The sequence below is a fragment of the Actinia tenebrosa genome, unplaced genomic scaffold, assembly GCF_029948245.1.
Source record: "Actinia tenebrosa isolate PJP-AT-01 unplaced genomic scaffold, QUT_ActTen_1.0 PGA_scaffold1__47_contigs__length_23844297, whole genome shotgun sequence".
NCBI lineage: Eukaryota > Metazoa > Cnidaria > Anthozoa > Actiniaria > Actiniidae > Actinia > Actinia tenebrosa.
The window spans coordinates 21,607,968-21,634,180 of NW_028292578.1; the positions used below are offsets into that span (position 1 = coordinate 21,607,968).

At 38.8% G+C, this 26,213-nt stretch overlaps 4 protein-coding genes across 6 annotated transcripts in view; 1 reads left to right on the plus strand and 3 right to left on the minus strand.

Moving 5' to 3' along the window:
- Window positions 1–254: 254 nt before the first annotated feature.
- On the minus strand, window positions 255–3,296 carry LOC116288455 (uncharacterized). The gene is made up of 3 exons (XM_089032510.1): window positions 1,506–3,296; window positions 1,320–1,412; window positions 255–1,163 (listed from the first exon to the last, which is right to left on the minus strand). Exons 1-3 carry the CDS (start codon window positions 3,159–3,161, stop codon window positions 255–257), a joined length of 2,658 nt encoding a protein of 885 aa, XP_088888636.1. The 5' UTR covers window positions 3,162–3,296.
- Window positions 3,297–6,501: 3,205 nt separating this feature from the next.
- Window positions 6,502–12,533, minus strand: LOC116288446 (uncharacterized). Its single transcript, XM_031695235.1, has 2 exons — window positions 12,371–12,533; window positions 6,502–11,525 (listed from the first exon to the last, which is right to left on the minus strand). The coding sequence occupies exons 1-2, from the start codon at window positions 12,435–12,437 to the stop codon at window positions 7,210–7,212; spliced, it is 4,383 nt and encodes a 1,460-aa protein (XP_031551095.1). The 5' UTR covers window positions 12,438–12,533; the 3' UTR covers window positions 6,502–7,209.
- A 180-nt stretch (window positions 12,534–12,713) lies between these two features.
- The window catches only part of LOC116288447 (E3 ubiquitin-protein ligase rnf213-alpha-like), a 56,834-nt gene continuing 43,334 nt past the window's right edge, over window positions 12,714–26,213 (minus strand). For both annotated transcript variants that reach the window (XM_089033026.1, XM_089033025.1), the window contains exons 61-74: window positions 25,830–25,983; window positions 25,159–25,339; window positions 24,758–24,843; window positions 24,584–24,641; window positions 23,786–23,982; window positions 23,283–23,424; window positions 22,799–22,873; window positions 22,074–22,230; window positions 21,596–21,803; window positions 21,284–21,361; window positions 15,414–15,611; window positions 15,142–15,231; window positions 14,465–14,643; window positions 12,714–13,567 (exon numbers count right to left, since the gene is read on the minus strand). In XM_089033026.1, the coding sequence (XP_088889152.1) occupies window positions 13,438–13,567; window positions 14,465–14,643; window positions 15,142–15,231; window positions 15,414–15,611; window positions 21,284–21,361; window positions 21,596–21,803; window positions 22,074–22,230; window positions 22,799–22,873; window positions 23,283–23,424; window positions 23,786–23,982; window positions 24,584–24,641; window positions 24,758–24,843; window positions 25,159–25,339; window positions 25,830–25,983 (1,933 nt within the window). In that variant the 3' untranslated portion in view covers window positions 12,714–13,437. The remainder of the gene's footprint in view (window positions 13,568–14,464; window positions 14,644–15,141; window positions 15,232–15,413; window positions 15,612–21,283; window positions 21,362–21,595; window positions 21,804–22,073; window positions 22,231–22,798; window positions 22,874–23,282; window positions 23,425–23,785; window positions 23,983–24,583; window positions 24,642–24,757; window positions 24,844–25,158; window positions 25,340–25,829; window positions 25,984–26,213) is intronic.
- LOC148910097 (uncharacterized) lies at window positions 18,393–20,343 on the plus strand. 2 transcript variants are annotated; one of them, XR_016120256.1, is made up of 5 exons: window positions 18,393–18,656; window positions 18,756–19,107; window positions 19,251–19,559; window positions 19,701–19,787; window positions 20,088–20,343. XR_016120256.1 is itself a non-coding variant. In XM_089033027.1 (4 exons), exons 2-4 carry the CDS (start codon window positions 18,780–18,782, stop codon window positions 19,730–19,732), a joined length of 669 nt encoding a protein of 222 aa, XP_088889153.1. In that variant the 5' UTR covers window positions 18,393–18,656; window positions 18,756–18,779; the 3' UTR covers window positions 19,733–19,796. The 2 variants fall into 2 exon arrangements, 1 of the variants encoding a protein (XP_088889153.1); XM_089033027.1 differs by lacking the exon at window positions 20,088–20,343 and having other exon boundaries at window positions 19,701–19,796.

The following is a 26,213-nucleotide window of genomic DNA, read 5'->3' on the forward strand; positions in this document are numbered from 1 at the left end:
GTTGAATAATCACGATCACGTGATCGTTTTAGAAAAAATTGACTTTAGCTTGGGATCCCTGTGTCGAAAAATCAAAAAGTTCCTATTTTTGTGGCTTTTTTAGACCAATTGAGATCATCTTTGTTTTGATTAAACGGAAATACTAAAAAATTTAAGTCATATATAAAACAATTTATACCGCATGAATAATTAAAATGTTTCAGGATTAAATATCATTCATTGTTTGCTCATGAAATTTCTGTCCACTTGGTTACTCATCTCTCTGTGTACAGCTTCCTCCGCAACCACATAAGCCTGTACAAACCTGTACAAACCTTTTTACACTTACACCGTCCTTTGCAAGCAGTCTTGCATCCGCATCGAATAAGCTCGTAGCAACTTTCCTTTGCTTGAGGAAGAGTCGTCCAATATGGAGCCCATGAACTGCCATCTTTCTGCCATCCCCATTCTGAAGGACTGGGTAAAACTGGTTGCTTCAGAAGTGTTTGGCCCCAAATATGAATTCCTTGAAATATAGCTCTATTGATATGCTGTAACAGTGCAGCTTGTGTGGGAGGGATATTGTCGAGGTTCCTTGCCTTCTTTGAAAATAACTCTTGCCTTGCTTGATTAACTGTCTTGATGTTACTGGTACGGTCGTACAAAAGAACGACAAAACGTTCAACTTTGGCAATAGATCCTTCATCTTCAGGAGATTCTTTGAGAGTTTGCAGAGCTGGTGTCAGGTCTGTAAACACGTTCCACACGTCCCATGCTGTCTTCTTTCCGCGGCCACCAAAAAAAGAGACAGTATCACACCCGGTAATGGCGTGAAACATAGGCAATACTGATGCTTTTCCTGGGCCTAATATAGATGCGATGGAATGCACAGGAATGTTGCAAAGATGCTTTCCTGAACCAAAGGTGATCCATAATCCATCTACCTGAAGAGAATTTACAACTGATATTGCGAGCACAACTACATCTGTGTCGTTACTTCTAATCTTTATCTTTCGATGGCCACAACAATTAGCATCAAGTGTATGAATCATCAAACGGGTGTCCGCTTCTTCGTGGGTACAAGGTTGAAGAAGACTCATATCCATTCTGTTAACTGAAGATAAGACCCTGTCAGCGTGTGTTGAATAGAGCTCTTTGCCATCTGGAATGTCAAGAGAAACAACCTGATAACGAAATGAATGGAATGGATGTTAGTGTTAAACGTAGGTTGACATTCGAAATTAAGTTGTGTTGTGACCAAAAAATTAATTATTTCAAATAAAATTTAATGTTTGCAACCATGCACACTGCTATCGCATTTGTATTCATTATCACTGTACCTTGTTAGCAAGGAGTTTGAAAAACTCGTCTTTATTTTCATTGACTCTAAGAAACCCTTTCCAGTCCCGAGGAATTCTTGTCGATGGAAGCACCTGTTTTACAGGGGGGAAAATGTTCTCAAATTAATCGAATGTTCTATCTTAAATATATCCAATGTACACTGATTATGGTTTTGCAGCACATACCTTTCTACGTTGACCATAACCTCTCTTCTCTCGAGTAGATCTTTTCAGAGAGTCATCTCGGTACACATCCCATACTATGTCAAGTCGCTTCACTGACTCTAGCTGTCTGAGAATATAGGGTGCAAATACCGCATTGAAGTAATCGTCAAATGTGCTTGCGGTTTTGGGTGGCAACATTTGGACAATAACTGCACCATCAAGAATAATTGCATCTACACTTGGGTGTCCTGCAACCTCAGGCGACGGTTTCGGCAAACACTTTATCAATTCTGCTTTTTGTCCTGTTCTTAGCTGCCCTACTTGCGAGAGAGATGGCGGCCAAGGCTGATTTTCGAACTTGAAGAACTCTTCAAGATTTCCATCTCGGCTTTGACAAGAGATGTATAACCTGGAAAAAAGTGCGCAGTCTTCTTTTAGCACTTGTAATTTAGCGCCTTCTTTTGATGTGGTTTTCTTGCCAATGGGTGAGAAAATATGGAAGTTGTTTCTTGGTATAGGGTCAGTAATAGGCTTCTTTCTCTCGACGAGCCGCTCTTGGAAGAACAAATTGAATTGGTCTTTTCCAACCTTTTTAACACTCTTGACTGCGTCAACAACAGCTGAATCCATGATATCCCTTGTGTGTAATGCAATGAGGTCTTTCCCTTCTTCAAGAAAGGGATTTCCCATTTCTTCAAGGGACGCAATGAGACTTTTGACATCTTTTGCGAAGGCACTCTGCACACCGGGTTGCTGTTCATGGTGTTGGATATCATGAGCTTGATTTGCCAAATCTTCAAACTCCTCAATCATTCTTGCTACTTCAGGACCTGATACCATCCATCTTCTCAATGCTGCAGGGTTTTCTGTCAGACCCACGGCACCTCCTTCTCCTTTGACTTTGGCATTCTCTTGCTCGTGAGCATGGTCTAGTGCTATGGACGAAAACAGCCTTTTGCTCTTATGTACCACAAAAGAACCATTGCAAAAGTTAGCGTAGACATCTGGGTGTTTGGCTTGTAGGGTGCACATGTCACGATAATGCACAGATAGCCATCTGGCATAGTTCGGGTGATCAAGAGCAAACATCCATGGTATTATCTCCTTCATAGACTTGATGAACATGGAAAAGTTACCTTCTCTTATTGACCTGACCAATTTCAAAGAGAGGAGTTCTAGATCTAGAAATGTGGACCAGTATAAAAACTGCGGGCATTCTAGCATGCTCTCTTTCCATTCTAAAAACGGCTTGGGTTCTTCAACATCTTTGGCGTGGTCGATGTATGCATTATGCATGAGCACATAAAGGCTTACTGCTGTTACTTGGTGCGCTCTCCGGGTCCGCGTTAAATGGCTAGCCTTTACGAAGGACTCCGCCACTCCCTGGGTTGCTACATTTGCATTGCATAGAGCTTCAGTCCAGCCACTTCCACCGAGCCATTTTCCAATCATCTTGAATACTCCCATTTCGATGTGTAGTGCACCAAACATGATGACAAAATTGTCCTCGCTATATGTACCACCAAGGGTCCACTGGATTTGCTTGGCCAAAGCAAACAGAGGCTGGTCAAGAGTAAGCACTGGAATCTGGTTAGGGCTGAGAAATTGTGTAGCATCTTTGATGACTCTCATAGAATGGACAATCATCGCAAAGGAATGTGCATTTTCCATAAACATTGGTAATAGTGAGATGATTGCTGGCTCGTGATTTGAAAGTGAAGACTTTGAGGCACGGTATGCTGCCCAGGATATGAAATCCTCTTCCCCCAACTCGCCCTTCGATAGGATTTCCTTCGCGTTGGCAAGCCAATCTTCTTCTTAAATGTTTCTTTCGCCAGGATTTGCGTCGACAGATTGAGATAGTTGAGATAGCTGATGAACTTCCGGTACATCATATTCATTGGTGTTTAGGCACACAGGCAAAACATCTTTGTAGAGTTTCGGTAACTCAGCAAGTTTTTTAGAATCATTTCTCTTTGTTGGATCAAAGGTAGGGGTAGGTCTTTCATTGCCAAGATTATCTGAAGAAGGATGCTGAGTCAATGAAATGGCAGTGCCATGAAAGGAATCGCGGGATGTCGTTGCACTAGGATTGTGGTCAATATTATCTGTCGCAGCCGTTGTGAACAGACCTTCTCTTAGTTTGGGTGGGCAAACAATGCCTTCACATTCATACAATTCTAGCACACTGTTAGAAATGTCAGTAGATATAGATAGCAGCCTGTCGTATGAAATGCAAATTCCTAGATTATAAAACGTGTCTATAAGACTCTTATCCCTTGTCATTCCGTGAATTTTCAGAGCTGTATAGATAGACAGTGGACACTCTCTCCATCGAACATGATGAGTAGTTTCTCGATTACAGGGACGTGATTTGGTATTAAATACGACGAGCATAGACACTGTCAAGCAGGCCTGACTGTCGGCCATATCTACATTTGCTGTAGAGCCTTTCATAATCATACCGACTAGGGTTTTTAGAGATGCAGGAGTAGCTTCATTCTGGCACCCTGATGAAAATGAGCCATTGAAAGAGTTTTCTGTTTTAAGAACTTCTCTTCGTACTATTTGTGCTGCTTTGGCCAAGTACCATGCATCTGAACTTCCCTTTTTTGCCTCCTTCAAAGCTCCTCCAATGTGTTGCCTCAGTACCAGTAGTACTTCTCTTCCCTCGTAGTGAGCTGTCAAGTCAGAAAATGTTTCCAAGATCCTGTCCTTAAGTCGAGTTGAGTTAATTTTATTATCACACTTTACTCCAAGCTCATGCAGCTTTAACGAGAAGTATTTCACCAAATTAGATAATTTTAATACAGGCAAGTCTTCTGATTCAAGACTTTCGTCGATATAGGCGAAAAGTTCTGCAAATGCAAGCTCTTCTAATTCTATTGGTGGCCTTTCTGCGTCATTCTGCAGTTGTACTTTTGCTGTCTGCCGGGCTCGATTATATAATCTCACCAAGCACTTAGTGTGGTATTTGGCCTCAGCTGCCATTAAATCTCCACACGTATTTAACTTTGCTTTTAACTTGTTGTCATTCACCGCATCTATACAACTCTCAACCTTTTTGTTCACATCAAATGTTGAAAATGAATGTAGATTTATGGGATTGTCTTCCTTGTCACAGAAAAAACAGTAGTAGTAGAGGGCTTTGGAAGACAATGTGGCACTGGATCTTCTTGTTTTGAGTGGACTGCAAACGCTCCCGTCACTTTCAATCTGGGTATCGTCTTCATTAGCATCAGGCTGACCAGAAAGTTTTCTTTTCTTTGCTCGCTCAAGTTTCGTATTATTAAAAATGTCTCGGCACGTCTTATGCCATGATGCATTTCTCTGTCTAAGAGTTTCTTCTATCCCTAGTCCTTCGTCAAGTAAACTTAGATTCAACCATTTAGGAACACCACTAATGCTTTTAAACTCTAGAATGTTACTCGCAAATGAGGTATAGCCAACACTCCCATCTTTGCGCTTTGTATTTGCCGGACATTGCAATCCTTCTTTTGTTTTCCGCTGGCAAATGACACACTTGCTCCAATCCATGGGGATTTCAACTAAAATGATTAATTTGACACCATTATTTAACTTTTACTTAATACAAGTTGAGAGTTATGGTGACATGCAGTTAATCTTGATTATTTTGATTGTAATTCATTCGACTAAGTTCAGGCTTTTATCTCGAATAGATTTCAGTCGAGTTCAAATGATTCAGTCAAATAATTAAGCGCGATGTCATACTTTATTTAGAAATGACGAACGAGTTGAAGAGGTTATGAATTCCTAAGGTAAATATAGAAAAAAGAAAAAGAAAAAATTGATTGGATATAACCAAGAGAAACAAAATAATATTCTTACCTGCAGTAGCTGTAAGTATCCCTGGAGGCTGCCATCTTGAAAACCGAGTTGAGACTGGGCACCAATTTGCATATTATACGTAATATGAAGATACAAAGGCCTTTTTCAAATTGATACTTTATCAAACCGATTTATATGATTAGCAGAAAATATTATAGTTATATATCTTACTCAAAAAGCCACAAAAATAGGAACTTTTTGATTTTTCGACACAGGGATCCCAAGCTAAAGTCGATTTTTTTTAAAACGATCACGTGATCGTGATTATTCAACTCAAAGCAAGTGAAATTGCTCACTTGACACAAATTCGATGTTTAGTGATGGAAGTATCTCAAAACTGTCGTATTTTAGGGTGTTTTTATGTTGTAGCCTCGTTTCCATGTCGGAAATTCCGGGCATGCCCATTCCTGCTGTCCCCAAACGAATTTCGCTTGGCCCCATATCAAAAAATGTTTGTCCCAGGGAGGTTAGCAATCATGCCAAGTTTCATGCTTTTATCATCAAAGTGAACAATTCGACCTTTTTTTTGACGTTAGCAGCTGGACTATGTAGAGTTTCTTTTACACTTACCTGTAGTCCAAAACCACTCCTTTTTTGGAAGCCATTTTGATTTTGAATTAAAGTTCGAATGAGTTGTCCACGACTTCGACTGTTGAGTTGAGAGACCATCATCATCTTCTTTAAAGAGAGGACGGTTGGGGCGTACAGGGGGATTTGCAAATAATGTCAACATCAATCTGCTCGATATTGGAAATCTTACGGATTGCAGGCATTCTCCAATTTTAAAGGTGACCGTACGTTAAGTCTGGTGACTACACAGGAAGCCCAAATTGTAGTGAAGGGAGATGTTAACGTTTGAGCACAACGGCGACGTAGACTGAGATAGATAGTTATTTAAGCCCACGGCTCCTAAGTACAGCCTAGCCACGAATAATTATTTACATACTATTTCCAAGGGTCTAGTATAAACAACAATTCCCATACTATTTCCAAGGTATATTAGTTTCGCCAATATGATAATTTACCGTACTATTTACAAACTATATACAATTTTTTTCCATACTATTTCCAGTTAATTTACATACTTTTTACTTGTTTTTTTCATAATTTTTTTCCAAACTATTTCCATACTATTTCCAAAGTAAATTAATTCTATACATCTATGTTATTGTATTCAATATTTTTACAAAGTATTTACAAGGTAAAATAGTTTGTAAATCATTTTCATAGTATGTACATAGTTTGGAAGATCGATGTACATAGTATGTAAATTCCATTTTACAGATTATTTCCATAGTATTTCCATATTATGGAAATTAATTGATTTTTCCAGTGTAATACGCACTATAAATATTTCAATATACCACACTACATTATTGTATCGTTCGAAATGAAATAACAAAAAGTTATTCTGGGAAAATCTTTTCTTGGTATAATATAATTATATGCTTATAATATAACACTGTGCTGAAGCCACATTGCATGATATGGTTACAAAGACTTTGGATATGCAAGGAAAATTTTCCCCTTCATGCCTTATTTGGTGATTACCCAGAATACCTCGCTGATGGGTTTAAAATAGAATCTATGAATATTATGATTGTATAGAGAATGATTGTACCCTAGTAGCTTTGCAAAGGCATTGCAGGCTAAAGTGATGGCAATTTAGTTGCTGGCATGGTGAGAATGGACAAACTGTACTTTTGTTATTCTCACCAAAGAATAATTTGGTCAAAAATGAAAAGATCACCGGTCACCGTCTATGAAGACCATTCTATCATACAAACACACCTAGAAGACATTTTCTACCATATGTATAATCTAGGGTTCTTGAACTTTATAATCTACATCTATTGGGTATTTACATAGTTTCTTCTTAGTACGAGTGGGTACGAGTTTCTTCACTCGAGTTTAACAATGGCTGATAGCTTGCGTGTCGACTGGTAATGTCTGAATCCTTCAAGCAATAGCGACTGACTATTAATAATAATCGTACTGTTTGGGACAGAACAACGGCAACCACCAGCAAGGCAAAGGCACAAGGAAGGGCGCTCAGTAGGACTATCTCGAGTATCTTGAAACCATCGATTTGGGTTTGTAAGGGGCTTTGGAATGTCACCCCAGCAGTGATCAATACGGACTCACCCAAATTGATCGTTGCCATTACGACATGTATAGAGAGTAAGACAATAGCGAAGATGTTTGCTTTTCGGTCCTTGTAAGGCATGACGATGACGTTGTGGATGAGTATTAGCATGCAGAGTAGTGTCATACACAGAAGTCGTGGTAACAGCATTGCTATGAACGAGAATAAACACAACAGCACCAAGCGACGACCAATCAAAATGCTTTCCCAATATAAAGCGCCTTTTGATTGGTTGTCCGGTGGACGAAATGGTCCTTGTAGGACCTCCAGTAGGTCATTCTGTCGTTCTTGATCCAAATGGTTGGGATCTTCTAACACGTCTTTGTCACATCTCAAACAGCGCCTCAACAACCAGTACATCAAGAAAGGCAGGGGCACAAAACAAGCTGCAACAAATTGCAATGCGCTTATCTGATGCCGTTTTAACTTTGAAGTTCCCACAAATAAAACCAGAAGGAATGGAAGTACAAACACGATGTTGTAAGCGATTATGACGTACTGCCACCAATGGACCCAGCACGTAATGTTACCATCAATCACCAGCCGCCATTCGATTTTCCCAAGCATATCAAGTGGAACGCAGTTCAGAAGCTTGAACGACGTGTGCCCCAATCGTTCATAGCCTAAAATCAGAACCTCAACGATGGCAGCAAGGTAATGAGCAAAGTGTGGACTGGGACTCTTCCAGATCAAGGAGAATAACCAATGGAGAAAGTAAAGCAAGACAACAATTACCATGACAGCAAAGACTTGTGAGCAACGGAAAAGCTCCTTGGTGACGGCAGTTAACCCTGGAAACGGGCACCCAAACGACGAATTACTAACGACAACTTCAAAGTTAAAGAATGAGGTGATTGAGGATAACAATGACAATTTAGGTACAATCTCCGAATAAGATTCAAGCATAAGCAGTTCAGCAACCTGGTAGAAATAGAAGATAATCTTGAAGTAAGCATGTCCATCGTGATTGCTTGTTTTTTCCATGTGGTCCACCCTGGTGTTTGGAATGGTATGCTTCTTTTCCCTGAACCATAGAGCCTTCTTAGTAAGGAATAAGATCAATGATGGCTGACACAGAACAAAGATTGCTATGATTACGGAATGCACAGCAGCTACAACCCAAAACCAATAATCTCTACACTTATGAACGGGGCAACACTTATGATTGAACATGTTTTCAGTGTATCCTGTCTTACATGCTCCACACATCGTCCCTCCTCGATGGCCAGCACACTTATTGTAAGTTGAAAGATTATAACTGCGTTCAGGCTGTTCGCAGTATCCTTCTGGACATTTCTCAAACTTGAGTTGCGGGGGATTTTCCTGTGTCTTGTAGCCCCAGAAATTTGGCCGACTTTGGATGTTACTAGTTGTACACTGGGCACCAAAGGGACAGTCGAGGCATTTGACATCGTTTTTCTTTTGCTTTCCTCGATATGATCCACTCATGAGCGTATATTTATTAAAAGGGCACCTTTGGCAGCTAAATCTCAGTTGTATAATGGTCAACTTGCAATTAGCTTCATTTAAATCAGGACGGAGTACAAATGTGGCATTGAACAATTTGAGATAGCTGCCAACTGGACATACAAAAGTCGTTTCATTATCCATGTCAACATCATGTCCTCGTAAGAGGTCAAACATAGGAACTGTAACTGGTGTATAAAGATCAAACTTGAAACTCGTGTTTTTCATTATCAAAGGTCCTTGTGCTCCAACGAAGAGTAGAGGCGACAAGGGCACTAAAGATTTTAGTCTGCGCGGATTTTTCTTTGTTTGAATGAATCTAGTGTGATAGAATCTTGCCGTAGTTGCTCCTTTCTCCACGTACACATGACCTCCGATTTCTGGTTGGGAAGAAAAATTTTCCTCAAACAAACAATTGTGAAAAGAAACAATTCCACTGTTCACAAAGAGGGTCGAAGTAACGGCGGTATTGTTTAAGAATGTAACGTTATCGAAGATGATTGTGCTACGGTAATGATATTTTGGGCAGCTTTCGTTTGGAGATGGACTAGCTTTCATGTTGATATCTTCAATGTCGGGTAACGCTGGAGGGATGTAAAAATAAAACAGGTTTATAAAAGCTGTGTTATTTTGTCTGAAAATGTGGCGGTTGTTTTTGAATACTGAATTGCGGACAACTATCGTGAAATTGCGTTTGCTCGGAGTACTGACAACTCCCAAGATATTTCCATGAGCCCGTGAAACGTAATTAGACGTGAAATATACATGGTCCATTAATAATCTGCCCGATTCCAAGGTATTCTTCATACCGCTTCGTCCGACTTGTATTACAATACCATAGGTTTGATAATGGTTTTTGTGAAAAGTGGTGTTCTTTATAGAAATCTCTATAAACGAAGGTTTGGCGTTTTTGAAATGCACGTTATATTTATTTTCATTGAATCTGCAATTTTCAATATAAAGTGTTGAGTTCATCATTATCTTCGTTGAACACTGGATAAACAGGCAGACACCCATTGTAGCTTCACAAGTAGAATTTCGCACATACACTTCTACCAGCTTGTGAGTCATGATTGTCACTCCCGTATTTCTCAGAAACAAAGACTTTGAAATGTTAAGAATTGATTTTTGCATTTCATCTGGCAACGACACACATAATTCTACGGTAGGCTTGGTGCCAGCAGAAAAGGAATTCTTGATAAAACTACTGTTGCTTATTTGGACATCCAATATATTTTCATTATATTGCCCACCACTTGTGTGTTGAATGAGCAAGGCTTGGTCTTTATTGCGCGTGAAGCGAGAGTTTTTAATTGTAATTTTTGCAGTTTCACTTGCTTGAAGACAAAATGCTGGGAATCGTTTGCATCTTTGTTTCATGCACAACTGCGAAGGATCGTGGCATTCTTCTACTTCCAGCCCATCAAATAGTGCAAAAATCCTCTTCACAGTTCCGACTGACACAGCGCATCCATTGACGCTTCCATAACATTGCAATAATGTGACATTGTTCATGTTTAATTTAACACTCTGTTCCTTTTTACCGTCCACCTGAAGTATACCTCCCAATGAACCAGAATTATTGTGGAAAATCGAATCAGTAATAGAGACAATTACATCTCCTTTTGTGCAGCTGTTTTTTTTCACGCGCATTACTCCCCCTGGTTCATTTATGTGGTGTTCATGGTAACTTGAATTTTGTATGCTTATAGAAATACTATCACTTTTTGCTTCCAAAAATCTCAATGAGTTTTGGTTGTTCATACTTGCCACTTCAGAAAAAGTAAGATTTCCATCACATCCATCAACAACAAAAACATTACTTGTGCCATTTCCAGAAAGCTCTTTATTCTTAAAATCGCGATCGTTTTTTCTGATTTCCTTGTTGTTGCGATTTTTCAGTATTTTGACATTTTTCCACGATGAGAAAAATAGCATTTCTCTTGCGAAGCTGCAGTTTACAGATATCAAGCCACTTGCATCCATACCTGATTTTACCGGCGTTGTGTTATTTTGAAATATTGTGTCTCGTAGATTCATGATGATGCTGTTGCAGGTTCTTCCTTTCTTGACACCGACTTGGATGCAGCCAAGATTTTCCGTGAATACAGCATTTTGAATATCCAAAGAATATGATGAGGAAGCGCCGTTCAAAATGTTTACTGTAATTGCAGGCGCCGAGGCTGTAAATATACAATCTCTAATCACAGCAGATATGTCTTTTAAAAAGAGTAAAGTGTTGCTGAGTTGTACTCCAGTTATGGTGACGTTTTTGTCAGCATTTGGGCCATCTGCAGTCACAAAGAATCCTTTGATGCATGAAATGTGAGCGGTCGTTGTGTAGCTCTGAATGAAAATACTCTTGGTAGACACAAGTTTTTCTGCAGATGATTCACACTTGTAGGGGTCTACTGCAGTGTGTTCACCATCAACGAACAGCCTACCACCCCATGCAAGCTTGTCGACACCGACTTGTAGAGATTTACATGGCATTGACTCGCTACCGCACGAATCACTGTTTGCTTGCCCTCGAGCTTTGGACACATATATCACTTTATGCAATCCCATTTGTTTACAGTCTAAATAAAAACACAGTTTACAAGTGAAAATAAAACTCTTTTAAGTACACAAGTAAGTAAAAGAACTAGGATTGACAAGCATTTGAAGGAGCTCTGTCAACTGCAAATGCTAGAAGATGCAGCACCTTTCCCGCTAGGACTAATTTAGAAAATTCACTGCTTTCCTTTAATTGTATTTTTCTATCCGCTTAATCAACATGCATTGAACGATATACTCAAACAAAACTGAAAATGAAATATGAACAGACAATAAAATGTTTCGCTTTTAATTTGTGGCTATGATTGTTCAATCATCATTGATGGCTTCACAATCTCTTCAGTTATCACTCAGACTACAATCGATATTACAAAAACAGATAAGTTTAACCATATCACACTCGACAAAAACGTAATTTCCTTGTTACGCATTTTCCTTTACGGCTACAATTGTATAATTTTCGAATGTTGTATCAGCACAAATCTTCCCTTTTTGTCTGTAATGTTATATTATTTAGAAACATATTTCATAATGAAAATATTTTTCAAAACATTTCAAGTTTGCATTCATCACAGAAAAGAATTAATATCAGTATCTTATGACTTCCCTTGTAGGTAAAGAAAATGGCAATCATTTGTAAGTTCGATTATAGTCTAGTGTAACAGTGATAATATATTGACGGAAGTTTTGTTACCATCTGAATCGTTTTTAAACTATTCGCATTGCTAGAAAAAAAAGAGAACTTTTTAAATTACCAATTTATCCATCGCTAGCTTTGCAAACAGTATATCTAATATCACAAGCGCTTTTCGCAACAAAGTGCAATAACTATAACGTATTATCTATAGAATTATTTGAAATTCATTACCTATTAATCCCACGTAGAACAGGTTGGACGACAATGCCAGGTAAAGAAATATGATAGCCATAAGCATCTTGGTTTTCACGATGGACTTAGTTTTACTTTCATTAGTTCACTGTGCGATATTTTGTACACCGATGCTGTAAAAATATTTCTTGAAATCAGTAACGGAATTCATGACTGAAATAAATTATTCGTCTTCAATCTCAGCGTCAGAGGAATTCCTTTCGTTACCATGAGGGCGAAAATAACTCATCACGTGATCTCCTAACGTTCCCTCAACTGAAGCTTCTCAGTTTTTAAAGGGATGACAAAAAAATGCATGAGAATAAATAGTTCAAAACCTTGCTACAGAGTTTTTTCAATCGTTTATTTAACAATAAACGTTTGTGGATTGTATCAAAATACATTTAATCTTTAATTCAGTACTGGTGATGTCATTTAAAACTTAATTTCAAAATTATTTTTACTAATGGTTGACATGAAGGTTAATATGTATTTGGCCAGCATTTAGTATTGCTATTTACAGCAAATACGTACTCAACTGCCTCGAAAACGTCAAACGTCAGAATAATTAACATATTGAAATCACTTTATGTTTTTGATTAATACTGAACCAATTTTATCAGTCAAAATATATTAAACATTCTCAGTTTACAAGAGAATTTTTAAAATTCCTCATCAGTTTCAACAAGCAATAACAATTGCCATTTCGAACACAAAACATGCATACAGAAAGATTCTAGGAATAAGTTTCATTTTTTTTTACTATAGAAGAGTATTTCTATACTAACGTGTGTTTAGTATCAGTATACCGAAGTCGATATAAAAAAATTGCATTTGGGAGTCTTTAGGTGGGTAATTCATGGCGGTAAAATAGAAGCAGACAAAAATTTTGGGTAAGGGAGTCAACAAAACCGCGTGTGCATTCCAACATGGGAGGGCCAAGAAAAGTTGAGTACGTCTTCTACCTTGATTTACGCCTCTCCCTTAAAGTTTAAGGCGGTTCCTTGATTATGCGAGCAAAATGTAACAATAATAGGTGCGGAATCCAGAAAATAAGCTGGAAATCCTTATCTTGTGATAGCGATCTTCCACATCTCAACTATGTGTTTTAGCTTTGCATTATCAGGAATGCAGTACACACCAGCAACGTGTTCCAGTTTTAATTCGTCCATGTACCACTCAATGTATGTCTTGAGACTTAAAAAAACAAATTGCAATAAACTGGTAAAACATATTTGTATAGATTTTTTAGGTGATACAAGAAGTCAATGCAAGTCCTTCAAAGTTGTGTCCAACTGAACAACAAACTACGAATGCCTTGCATTTGCAAGACACTTGAACATGTATAACCTTATTTATTTCGAGTTGAGGCAATTAATAGGCGAGTCAGTTTGTTTACGTGTTTCCTCATTTGCATAAATGTTAATTGAACATCGTGCTACTAATCGCAAACGAAGAAAATATTATGTTGAGTAGTTGGTCTTTGAAGTTATAGAACTTTGAAACTAAGCATAGTTAACGAAAAATGTATGCGATTTACTGGTAGTTTGTTTGTTGCTTGAAGTTGGATTAATCATAAACGACTTCAGCGAAGATTCGGCCCTATTTTTTTGCAAGCTCTAGGGCTTGGTGCCTTCGTGGCGATTAGTTATCTAGCAGAAAAAGGGGAGCGAATAAAGGGGGAAGTTTGGTGACTTCTTACCGCTCCTGAAAAGGGTTTGCCCTGACAATAGACAACTAAGGAGGTTACGCGATAAATTTGATTACATTCTACCAGGAGCAGAATATTCATTCTTAAGGGATGGGAAAGTTACATAACTTTCAAGTCTTTGATACAGCTTGGAAACGAGGGATACGAGGCACACCTGCTAAATGGTTAGACCTTCAAGTCTTCTCAGACACGGACTTAAAAACCGTAGGCCCCGTCTGTCTTCACTATATAACCCTGTATAAGGCGGACGTATAAAAGAAACACTGAAGGCGCTGGTGACGACCATCATCAGTGCCCGCAGTAATTGGCTATGATGTTGTGGTGTCCCTGCCCTCATGGGGAAAAACTAAATAAATGAATAAAGAAGGGAGATAAAATTTTACCTCAAATTGCCAATGTCCATATCATCCTTTAAATGAAGTACTATCAAGTCTAACAAAATAGTCACTAGCAAGTCATGAGAATCCTTGCTTAGTTTCTCCAAACTGTCCTTCCATGCCTGCTCCACTGATTTATCCTCCAGACGAGCTTTAAATTCTGAAGACAACTGCTCAAAGGGATCCTATAATAGAAGAAGGATAGGTACAGGATGTTTTGCGCGTCTAGAGGGCAAAAGGCACGAGAAAGCCGGAAACAGAGGCAAAAACAGATTTTCGATTCCTCTTAAGGAAATGCAAACAATAGCAGCCAAGAAGAAGTCGTTTTCCCATTCGATTGTGTGGTCAGTTTTACCATAAGATTGACGTCACACTTTTAAGCTATATACTAATCAGCCATGTGGTGGCGACTGTAAAAACCCAGGTATTATACTAACAGGGTATTCGTAATCCTTAAAAACCAACCACGCCCTATTTTTATTGTTTGATGTCGGGTTTGAATTTCGATGGAAAACCTGCTGAATTCAAAACCCGGGACAGGTTTTCCATCCAAATTCAAACCCTACATGAAACATTAGAAATAGGGCTTGGTTGGTTTTTAAACCAGTTCAAACGCATGTGCTCGGGTTCGCATTGCAAACCCTCGCCCTAGCATATCTAAAGCTAAGGCCTCCTATATTTACCTGTCCCCTTCTGGTCAAGATCTTTGCCCTCTGAATAGTCAACAGTCGCCAAAGAGAGATTGAGTGTTGAAGCTGACAAACCTCCTGTGCCTAAAATCGTAATATCGTCATTTACACTGAAATTCTACTCGGAACATATTGCGGCTCGCTACGAGTCAGGCAGAGGCGGGGACAAAGCGCCGCCATGGTCTCCAACCCCCAATGTCTCATTTAGAAGAAAGCCCCTCTCCTGGCCCCCTTGTGAAAAGTTTGTATGCACTTCGAATTCCCACCTTGGTATTGTGCAAATCAGATTCTTCCGGTATTATCAACACATGCTGGATATATTCGCTGATCGGCATGGCAGGGTTTCCGCCTCCTGAGGCTAGGAAAGTTATGGCAGTATTCAACGACGATAAAGCCTCGCAAACGTCTTCTAGAGATCGGTATTGTTGTATTATCTGATTCTTGATAGCGACAGACAGCTCGACCTACGAATTATAAGAGCGTAGTGAATACTGAAAAAATCCTATTGATACGAGCACAAAAGAGGATTATTGCAGTTACCACGAAAAATCTATTCCGTTTAATGAGATTAGCACACCATTATATCATCCAGTGTTTTGTTACACCAGGCAATGCTTGACGCCTGTCGCTATTTCGGGAATAAGGCGGCCGATGGATACTTTTGAAGAAATGAAAGAATTGAGGAGGGGGTATCCCTCGGCCACCCCACTCAGAGGGCTAAGAGCAATCTTAAAGAAAAAACAGGATTCAGAATAACTTCGCATATTTCAAAAGTGGTAAAATCAGTTAAAGATTTTTAATTTCTTGACCATTTTTTGTGGGGGCGGCAAAAAAAATACCAAAGTATTGAAATTGTGCTGCAAGAAATCACTACAAGTCATGGCATCACCGTATACTTGTTTAATTGCTTATCATGTATTAAACCAACTACGGGGCACACTAACCATATATTCTCCCTCAGATGTGATCAGGAATTCCTGACCACTTTTTACAAAACACCATCTCGACTAGCGGCTCTGTATTTTGCCTCAGATGTGATCAGGAATTCCTGACCACTTTTTACAAAACACCATCTCGACTAGCGGCTCTGTATTTTGCCTCAGAGATGATCAGGAATTCCTGACCACTTTTTACAGAACACCATCTCGACTAGCGGCTCTGTATTTTGCCTCAAACGTGATCAGGAATTCCTGACCACTTTTTACAGAACACCATCTCGACTAGCGGCTCTGTATTTTGCCTCAGAGATGATCAGGAATTCCTGACCACTTTTTACAGAACACCATCTCGACTAGCGGCTCTGTATTTTGCCTCAGAGATGATCAGGAATTCCTGACCACTTTTTACAAAACACCATCTCGACTAGCGGCTCTGTATTTTGCCTCAGATGTGATCAGGAATTCCTGACCACTTTTTACAGATCACCATCTCGACTAGCGGCTCTGTATTTTGCCTCAGAGATGATCAGGAATTCCTGACCACTTTTTACAGAACACCATCTCGACTAGCGGCTCTGTATTTTGCTTGATTCCTTACTACTTTTTAGCAAGGAAAGCCTAGGTTTTTTTAAAGAGATACAGTACTCCGTTTATGATAAAGGTTCTAGCTAAACAATTTTAACCTTGTAATTTCTTATATTCCAGTTTTAATTTTTGGCAGTTCAATGTTGCAATTTGTTCTTATCGTTCAGAGTAAAATCTGTTAGCAGTATACAAGATTTTGGAAGCTCATCCGTCCATGGTTCAGGGGGGAAACCAGACATCCAAGGTTCCTCCACGATCCCTTCCAATAGCACATCTTGAAGTTCTCGTCGGCCATTACCAATGATCGGTGGCTTGCTATTTGCTTGACAGTGTTCTTCAAGTTTGAATTTGTCAACAGAACAGTGACAATGCTCACATTAAATTTGACACCGCTTATTCTATTTTGAAGCCAGGAGTTTTGTGTTTGTTTATGGTTGGTAGATTCGGGACAAAGAGCATTAGGAAAACTTGTCTTAAACTCTTTTTACGATTGGTCTAAACCCTCCTCTACTGGAAAGCTTTGATGGCAAATGCGACAATCTTTTTCCGGATTCTTTTTCTTTTGTTACGTACAACACAGGTTACAATAGTAGCGTCAAAAAATGTTGAAATTCTGCCTCGATTCTGCTATACCATCATTTCAAGTTCCTTGCTTTCAGATAAGAAGAAAAAACTTGATTTGACAAATAACTGCATTTACCTTTAGAGATCTCCTGGTCTTTACTTTTGCCTAATGCATCCACATCTTGTGGTTTTGTATCTTGTCCTGAGCGAGGTGTGCTAGATGTCGAAATTTTATCATAAGGACCATCCCCAGATGAATGGCGGTTTATTGGCGTTGAGCAGTAGATAGGATCAGTTCGCGTCCTTCCAAAAAGAATAGTTTCGTTTTCAAGTTGATCCTTCTTGGGCGATGAGCAGTCCGTAGAATGCTCGGATATATATTGAAGCTGGGCTTTTAGCATTCGTGGCTGGGGAGAATTCCTCAAAGCTGGAATTAGTCGGAATATCTACTATGTCAAACGAATCATCTCCAAAGCTGCTATCCGTAGGAATATTCTTGAGGCTGGAACAAGACTTCTCAATAGGCGATTCATTAACAAAGCTGCTGTCAGAAGGGATGTAAAAAACTGTATTCTTAGTCACCGTCTTCACTGGCGATCCGGCCTTACTGAAGCTGCTGTCGTTAGGGATGCTTTTATCTTGGTGTAAATTATTCAATGGAGATCAGTAAACGAACTCATTACCAAATCATTACTAGTTTCTATAATTTTTTGTCTTTTCTGAGGCGACGAATGTGCTTTGTCTTCATTCATGGTGATCGAAGACTAAATTTGACGAAACGTTCAGTTACACAAAGAGCAGTTGATTGTTATGTTATTTACAAATCAAAATGCCGCCAAAATTTGCACGTGACAGGACACACACAATGAGTTTTTCAACGTCTTCCTGATAAAGAAGATCTCCAGAAACTGTCAAAAGGGCATAGATGAAAGATGACATACAGCTAGGAATACTAAATGTTTTTTTGGCATCATCGTTTGAAAAATATTTTAGTTAATATTTTATACAATAATATATCAAACATGGACAGTTTTTGTTCAGCAGAGGATATCTTTTTGCAGCATGTCGAAATTTACCTTTTTAGTTTGTAAAACCCTTAGTTAAGGTCATGAGTTCATGGTGTGCATTTGATAGAGTCCAGATACATGTCATGTGGCTATTCTGGACATGCTAATTGCTTATTACTTACATAAAGGTCATTTCTTCGTTCTGACCTAAAATATATAATCCACGAGTTAGTCTCTCCGTACTCAGTACCGCTTACAGTTGTATTTCAACATGGCTTCATCAGCAGACATTTCGTGCAGAATGAGAGCCCTTACATTTTACATTCAGGTACTAAAGAACAACCTAAGAACTAAAAAGGGCAGTGCTTGGGCAAAATCCTTCACTGTTAAGCTTCTGCTACACAAAAGTCATAAGGTAGGAAAGGTCATTGAATAACTACTTGATAGATTTGGACATCATTCAGTAATTTTATATAATCGATCTTTTTTTTTTTTTTTTTTTTTTTTGTCATAGTTTAACTGCTAAAATGGCTACAGGATGCTAGATATAACGCTATGTGAACCTTGGCCAGATGGAAAAGATTTTGCGGCAAAGGCTTCAGCCATCTTAGGGATCGAGGTGCTTGAAAGTGCAATGCCGACAACACCATTAGGAAGCCTAAGCAAAGGACCACAAGCAAAGAGAGTGCGCCGCGAAACTAGGCAAAAAAGCGCTGAACTATCTGTCGAGCCAAGGAATGATCTGCCTGTCTCACCGAGTGCTAATCTCCCTACAGCCCTAGCACATTTATCTGAAGTAGAAACAGCAGATCAGCAGATTTCCGAGCAGTTATCCACTTTCCTTAAATTTGCCATTAAAGTTGACGGTAAGTTCCAAAAAAAAAAGGTGCAATATTACGTTACACTAGAACACTGGGTTCTTATACGCTTTTGGTACTTACGACATCTTTTTTAAAAAATGGGGGCGTTATTCATTTTTATCATTTTATTTTTGTGCTTGTCATTGTAGTGACCACCAAAGTGTTAACAAGCTCTTTAACAGCACCGAGAGCGGAATACGAGTTACGTGGCGTTGACCACGTTATTGTGAAGCAGCTGAAAGAGCAGATGCTCAACAACCCTGTTCCTGGCCAAAAGCCGTTAATAGTCGTGGTAAAGGGGCTCCACAGAATAGAAGATTTCGAAGCTGAGAACATTGATTCTTATGAATTGGAGGTCGTTATTGGCGGAAACCATCGGCGCGTGGCTATGGCAGAACTCAACGAGGAGCATCAAGATTTGTACCCACTCAAATCGGTGGATGACATCTTGTTTAGAGGTATGGATTCATTTACTATAAATACATAAATTAATGGCTAAATGTAAGAGTATGATTGACGGTTAAGGTAAAAGATGAGAAAGACTGAGAGAATCATGATAAAGCAATAATGTTTTTCTATTTGTATCTTTTTCGTTGAAGAAATGCTCACCAACGCAGCGATAAAACTGTGATCAGGCACACAATAACATGGACCAGTTCAGTCATGAACTCACGCCTCAAGATAAGGTACGTAAACTAAGTAGTTTAATAGCTTTAATAGTAGTTTAATAGTTTAATAGCGTAGGCTAGTAGGTTAAAACAAATGCTCCGCCAAACAATGTTTGAGTAATGGAATAGTATACGTGATTTGTATGGTGGTTGGTTAACTTCAAAAAGTAGAAATCGCTTAGAAATCTTACAATACGTGAGGCCACGAAAAAAATATCGAGCAGCCAAAAATTCAAATATTCCCGTAAAATATCGAATGGTTCATCCCTTAAGACGACTGAAACCTGAGATGCGCTATTTTTTTAAATGCATTTTCAGGTGAACTACTAAGGATTGCCAAAGAGAAGAAATGGCAACTATTTGTCATAACGAAGAATGCTGGACGCATAGCAACTTTGAAGGCCATATATATTATTACAAATTCTGCAAATACAGAGCCGCTAGTCGAGATGGTGTTTTGTAAAAAATGGTCAGGAATTCCTGATCATCTCTGAGGCAAAAAACAGAGCCGCTAGTAGTGATGGTGTTCTGTAAAAAGTGGTCAGGAATTCCTGATCACATCTGAGGCAAAACACAGAGCCGCTAGTCGAGATGGTGTTTTGTAAAAAGTGGTCAGGAATTCCTGATCACATTTGAGGCAAAATACAGAGCCGCTAGTCGAGATGGTGTTCTGTAAAAAGTGGTCAGGAATTCCTGATCACATTTGAGGCAAAATACAGAGCCGCTAGTCGAGATGGTGTTCTGTAAAAAGTGGTCAGGAATTCCTGATCACATCTGAGGCAAAATACAGAGCCGCTAGTCGAGATGGTGTTTTGTAAAAAGTGGTCAGGAATTCCTGATCACATTTGAGGCAAAATACAGAGCCGGTAGTAGGGCTGGTGTTCTGTAAAAAGTGGTCAGGAATTCCTGATCATCTCTGAGGCAAAATACAGAGCCGTTAGTCGAGATGGTGTTCTGTAAAAAGTGGTCAGGAATTCCTGATCATCTCTGAGGTATTTTGAAGTCACTGAATTAAACAAGTAATGTATTTACGTGTGTCACGCGTTTTTTGAGCTCAAGTAAGGGGAAGGTATCCTAGAGTATAAATTTGCCGATATAATTATCAAAAATTTCCAATTGGGCAAAACTAGAAACTTCTTTCTTAGGATGTCCCATTACTATTCATTGAGTAAAAGCATTAAAAAGTAAATAAATTGCCTTTTTTTAAACTTTTCAGTAAAAGCAAATGGTATTCAATTCATTTTTGCCGCAAAGTTGGCAAAGTTATTTAAAAATTCTTTGAATTTGACGCCAACACGGGTTTTGAAATATGCGAAGTTATTCTGAATCCTGTTAAAAGTAAATGTTAGCTAATCTCATTGGTTGAATCAACGATTGTGATATAGGAAAGGGGCAAGAGGACACGAGGTCCCTTTCGAGGACCAATTCAATCGTATAACTATATACTGATACCAAAATATGTTTGGTTTAAATGAAACTGCAAACTAACACTGGCCAATAGAATAAGTCAGTACCTGTTTAATCTTAGACTTGAGGTTGGTAAGAACTGTTTCAACGGTGACATGAACGACAGCTTGTTCTAAGTTCTTTTCCTGATGACCAGAAAGTTTTATTAAGATATACGAGCATGACAGAAATCGTGAAATACATTTTAGCGTATTAAGCAGCACCTTACGATAATTCTTTTGTTTTCTATTGTCTTTTTGTTCAAGTGAAAACACCGCTCGTCTTAAGCGTAAGCACAACCCAAGCAAAAGGAAACCACTTTCCGATCCTCACCATTCCGCTACTGACGCGCTTCAGATTGCATAAGACATTGAACTCACCTCAATATCGATTAGCATTCTGCCGCGTATTAGCCTGTCAATTATCTGTTTTTGTAGAGCAGGCCAATTATACTCAACCAACGTACCATGGCCAGCTTGAATCGAATAACGACAGTGTGCCAGCACCAGTGGGATCAGATCTCGATCGGTATCGTACGACACCAACTCTGAATTGGTTACATCAAGTAACGAAATGCCAGTCAAAGTGCTGTGTAATATAAAAAAGGAATGTGATCAGTAGACTGCGCGTAGCTCTAACTTTCAAAGAACCTGATGAAACACAGGTAGCCCAATTAAGGTTCCTGTGTGTGGTTTCATTAGGGAATGCATGGGAGTTGGGATGAAGAAAAATAATAAAACGTTTCACTGAACAATTTGCTTGAAGTTTTAGTGGGGTTTGAGGCTATTTTTAGTGTGTTTTATCTTATACAAATTGCTCTATTTTCCCCCACTTGTATAACATATTTCATTCACTTACATGTTATCCAACTTCTGACTACAAAACTCAAGGAACTTATTTTGCGTGTCTACAAGAAATCGTACAAGATCCAAAGAAGGATTACCAGCGGCGCTGTTGGTGAGAATTGAAACTGGAGAGTCTTCATCCACTGATAGAATGGAGACTTCTCTTGCACCTAGAAATAATCAAATAAATATTCCGAATATTTTTTTTAGGTCATTGAACAAGGCTGAACTAAAATCGAGTCATCGCTTTTGGCTAAAAACGCGGGATCAGCTGCTTGCTATCAAAAAACAGGTTTGTACCGAGAAAGACAAACCAGTAGAGCATTTTCACTCACGTGACAAGTCAGCCATATTGGTGTACCAAACGATAGAAACTTTCTGCACGGTTTTTGCATAAAAATAAAGTTCAATTCCCTGAGGATAGGAAATGTATTGTTTTGGTACACCAACATGGCCGCTGCGACGTCACGTGAAAACGCTCCTTACGATCCATCTACTATTTTTTTTAAAAAGTTTACTATTTTTCCAGACTCCTTTCCGCTTCCTGTTACAGGTAAATTGATACATCATTGCGTGCATTTGTAGCGCGTACGATTACTTTCTTTTCTTTTTATTATTTGTTTGCCAGTTTCTAAATCCGCGACTTTTTGGTTGGCGTATTGACATGCGCATCACTACGTTTACATTGTATGCAGACTATGAGTAAAGATACAGCTAAACTACTAAAACTGGGTTTACCTTTTTCTGAAAGAGATTTGAGAGCCAAAGCTGAACGGATGCTTTGAACGAGTGACATTAGTTCCTCAGCATCGCCTTAATAAAAAATAATAATTAAGTGTCTTATTGTATTCTTCACCTGCCCTTGGGCAAATCTTTAAATAAATAAATAAAATAATAAATAATTATAAAAACTAAACATAAATAATACTACAAAAAACTTAATCGAGTTAAATTGATTAATCAATAGCCAAATCTGACAATTTTTCTTTCGACATTTCCTATGAAACTGTAAGTATTTCAGCAGACGAAAAATAACAGGGTAATTTTTTCTTGACAATTCTATTGATTTCCTTGTCCTGATTTGCGAAGTACTCGGTTTCCCATCGTGCTTTGCGCTAAAGATTCGTGCTCGTGCACATTGCCTATTTGAGCTTTGAACAGACTGGTTCCTTGGGTTTGGATGAGTGAGTATTTCTAATAACTAATAAGGTCCATTACAAACCTTTGGTAAGCCGTCTGTAAAATTTTCCCAATTTTAAAGTGTTTAGCTCCGTCTTATCCAAGGTACGATGGAAATGATCCAAGAGAAATCTTTGTAGCTTGACAACATCAGGAAGATATTTGATAGCGCGTAGTTCTTTTTCCTATCATATTAAATGTCTTCAATGATCACTCTTTTCCATCGACTACTATTGAAGAAATAGAAAACGCGCGCGCGTGCTGTTTGCAGTTATAAAGCACGCGGGGATTGGTAGAAAATGAGAGAAGTGTTAGGAGAAGCACAACGTGTAAGCACGGCAAGCACTTTTTCCATTTGTTTTATAAAAATACAAATTACAATAACCGCACGCCAATCAGAACGCGAGATTTATAACGCTTATTATAATTTATTTGTAATTTTTAATATTAAAATACCATGCTTTCTGATTGGCTTGCAGCAATGGTACAGACAACAGTGTTGATGTCAAACGTTTTGTCACCTGACCTTAAGGAAATATAGTTTACCTTTTTCAAGAATTCTTCTAAAACAACACAACCATTTTTTATTGCTTCGTCTGACTCGCTAAACGTCCGTATCACGTGACCTATGGTAACAGGGGTCCTAAACCTCCAAAGCGCGACACAATTTGGTTGTATTCCCTTGGTATAGTCCTCAACACTCGATTCCAGCTCGTATAGCTGGCAAAGAAGTGGATTAGAACCTGGAAAGGAAATAACGTTAGTAGAAACTTTGATTCCGTATCCTCAATTAGTGCGGTAGGTCGTGGGTTTAAGCCCCAGCAGGAACAACACTCAGGGTCTTAAAATAACCAAGGAGAAAGCGCTGCCTTTGTAATTACAACTACAAATGGTTAGACTTTCAAGTGACACACACTCCACACTCATCATTACTAACCAATATCGGAGGGACGTAAAAGAACCACTGAGGAAGTAAAGAAACCCTGGCAGTGACCACCCTCAGTGCTTACACCTCATACTAACAACCTCTCATGATTGTAAGCGCCTTTGAGTAATTATATAGACAACGGCGCTATAAACTAAAATCATAAAACCATTAAATGATTATAGTAAAGTCTGGAGAGTCAGCTAGGAGATTTGGTTTGCAAACAAGAGAATAGAAAATACCAATGGTAAAGTTAAGAATGCACAACTTCAACAACACAGACACTTTGAAATTCCACGGACCTTAACTGGAACACGTGAATATTCTACACAAAGTCGTTACTACCCCTGAGCAGCAGATTGAAACTGGAGTATTGTGACATGCATTCATAACAAACCACCGAGTACATGAAAACTCACCAAAGCGCTTGTCATTAACAATTAATTCCATTGTGCTCCGGATTCTATTTTCCAAATTCTAGAGAGAAAAAAAAAAAAAAAAAAAAAAAAAAAAAAAACGACGAAACTGAGTAACTATTGCATTTTGGAATTAAAGTTATGTCAGGTTTAAATAGATATTTTAATATCACGTACAGGCATGACAGGCTGAATTAAGTTCGTCGAGAAAAAGATTTCCCATTCCTTCCTCTTTTCCTTTGTCGGCAAGACACGATAATGACCTGGAGTGGGAAATGAGAACGCAAAAATAACAACAAAAATTAAGAAGCTTAAAGGTATGATACCATTTTTCTTGGAACTTTTAGAGTAATCATGAGGATAAAAGCCCCCTGTACGTCCTGCTGTTTTTTGTCGTTGTTTTTGCTGGGGCACTGATGAGACGATAAAGTTCAATTTTCTTAGACAAAATAAGAACGAATTATGGCTATGATATACCTGCTCGCAGGGTTTAAAATTAAAAATCTCTAACTTAACAAATTTTACACTGCTGATAAACCTCAAGTTGAACGATGTAACATCTTGGAATGACGGCTTACCTTTATTACTTTGAGCATACTCTGAAACCTCCTGTAAAACCAAATGCACTACAAGTGCTGTGTCATCTACGCTGCGTCCACTAGCCGTTGACAAAAGGCGCATATCATGTATGGCATGTTTCCATAGAAACTCCTGCAAGGATTCTACACGTACTGATGGTAGGATAAGCTGAGATATGCACTGAGAAGATGAGAAAAAAAGATGCTTATGCTTTGGACAATGGACTACTTAGACGATGCGGCGGCAATCTTGAATCACAATGCATTGTGGGTCATCCCGGGGGCAAATAGACAAACCTTTGTTGTAAGACAATTTAACAAGAAATGAATATGCAGAGTTCCCCCATGGGTGACCCATAATGCCTTGCGATTCAAGATGGCCGCCGCATTGTTGAAGTGATTCATTCGACGAGACTGAAGACTTTAGTTGTCGATATCCAACTTAAGATGCAGTAAACCAGAAATGACGGGCAACAAAATGGTGTTGTAATACTTTTCTATTTTACAATAAAAGATTCTTCCCGCGTGCGTTGATAATACGAACAGCATTTGCAACTTGCAACGCAATAGAAGTTTTTTAGTTTTTTTGCCCTTATTCCCACATCATTAAATATAGAAAACAGTAGCATAGCCGGCAGCACACGTAGTTGTAACGAGAATTTGTTTTATACCTGTGGGCGGTAACAAGAACCGATCAACATGGAACCATGAACTAGCAGGCGAAGAAGGCACTTGCCTAAAGGAGTCATCTCTCTTTCTGGGGTTGGATCTCTTTCTCTTCTATCAAGAGAACCAAGAACATGTCCCTTGCTTGTCTGATCATCGCTGTAAAAATGAGACAAAAAATAAAAAATAAAAGATTTTCAGGCAAAGGAGAGCACTCTTGAAATCTGCCAGCTTTGCAAATAATGTTTGAAACTCCAATCTGCTATGTCGTATTTTAAAATTGTAAGTACTTCCAACACGACACCACGGATTTATGTTTGATTTGACTCGTTAGTTCAAGGGCGTCCACATCGATGATGTTTCTGTTGCATTGCGAGATATTACAGGAA

Excerpts from the sequence above, each read along its gene's own strand:
- LOC116288455 (XM_089032510.1), bottom strand. The coding sequence starts at position 3,161 with ATGTTTATGGAAAATGCACATTCCTTTGCGATGATTGTCCATTCTATG. Across the intron at positions 1,413-1,505 it reads GTTATGGTCAACGTAGAAAG|GTGCTTCCATCGACAAGAAT; the intron begins GTATGTGCTGCA and ends CCTGTAAAACAG. Across the intron at positions 1,164-1,319 it reads TCAAACTCCTTGCTAACAAG|GTTGTTTCTCTTGACATTCC; the intron begins GTACAGTGATAA and ends TTTCGTTATCAG.
- LOC116288446 (XM_031695235.1), bottom strand. The coding sequence starts at position 12,437 with ATGCTTATGGCTATCATATTTCTTTACCTGGCATTGTCGTCCAACCTG. Across the intron at positions 11,526-12,370 it reads GTTCTACGTGGGATTAATAG|ACTGTAAACAAATGGGATTG; the intron begins GTAATGAATTTC and ends GTTTTTATTTAG.
- LOC148910097 (XM_089033027.1), top strand. The coding sequence starts at position 18,780 with ATGCTAGATATAACGCTATGTGAACCTTGGCCAGATGGAAAAGATTTT. Across the intron at positions 19,108-19,250 it reads ATTTGCCATTAAAGTTGACG|TGACCACCAAAGTGTTAACA; the intron begins GTAAGTTCCAAA and ends TTGTCATTGTAG. Across the intron at positions 19,560-19,700 it reads GGATGACATCTTGTTTAGAG|AAATGCTCACCAACGCAGCG; the intron begins GTATGGATTCAT and ends TTTTCGTTGAAG.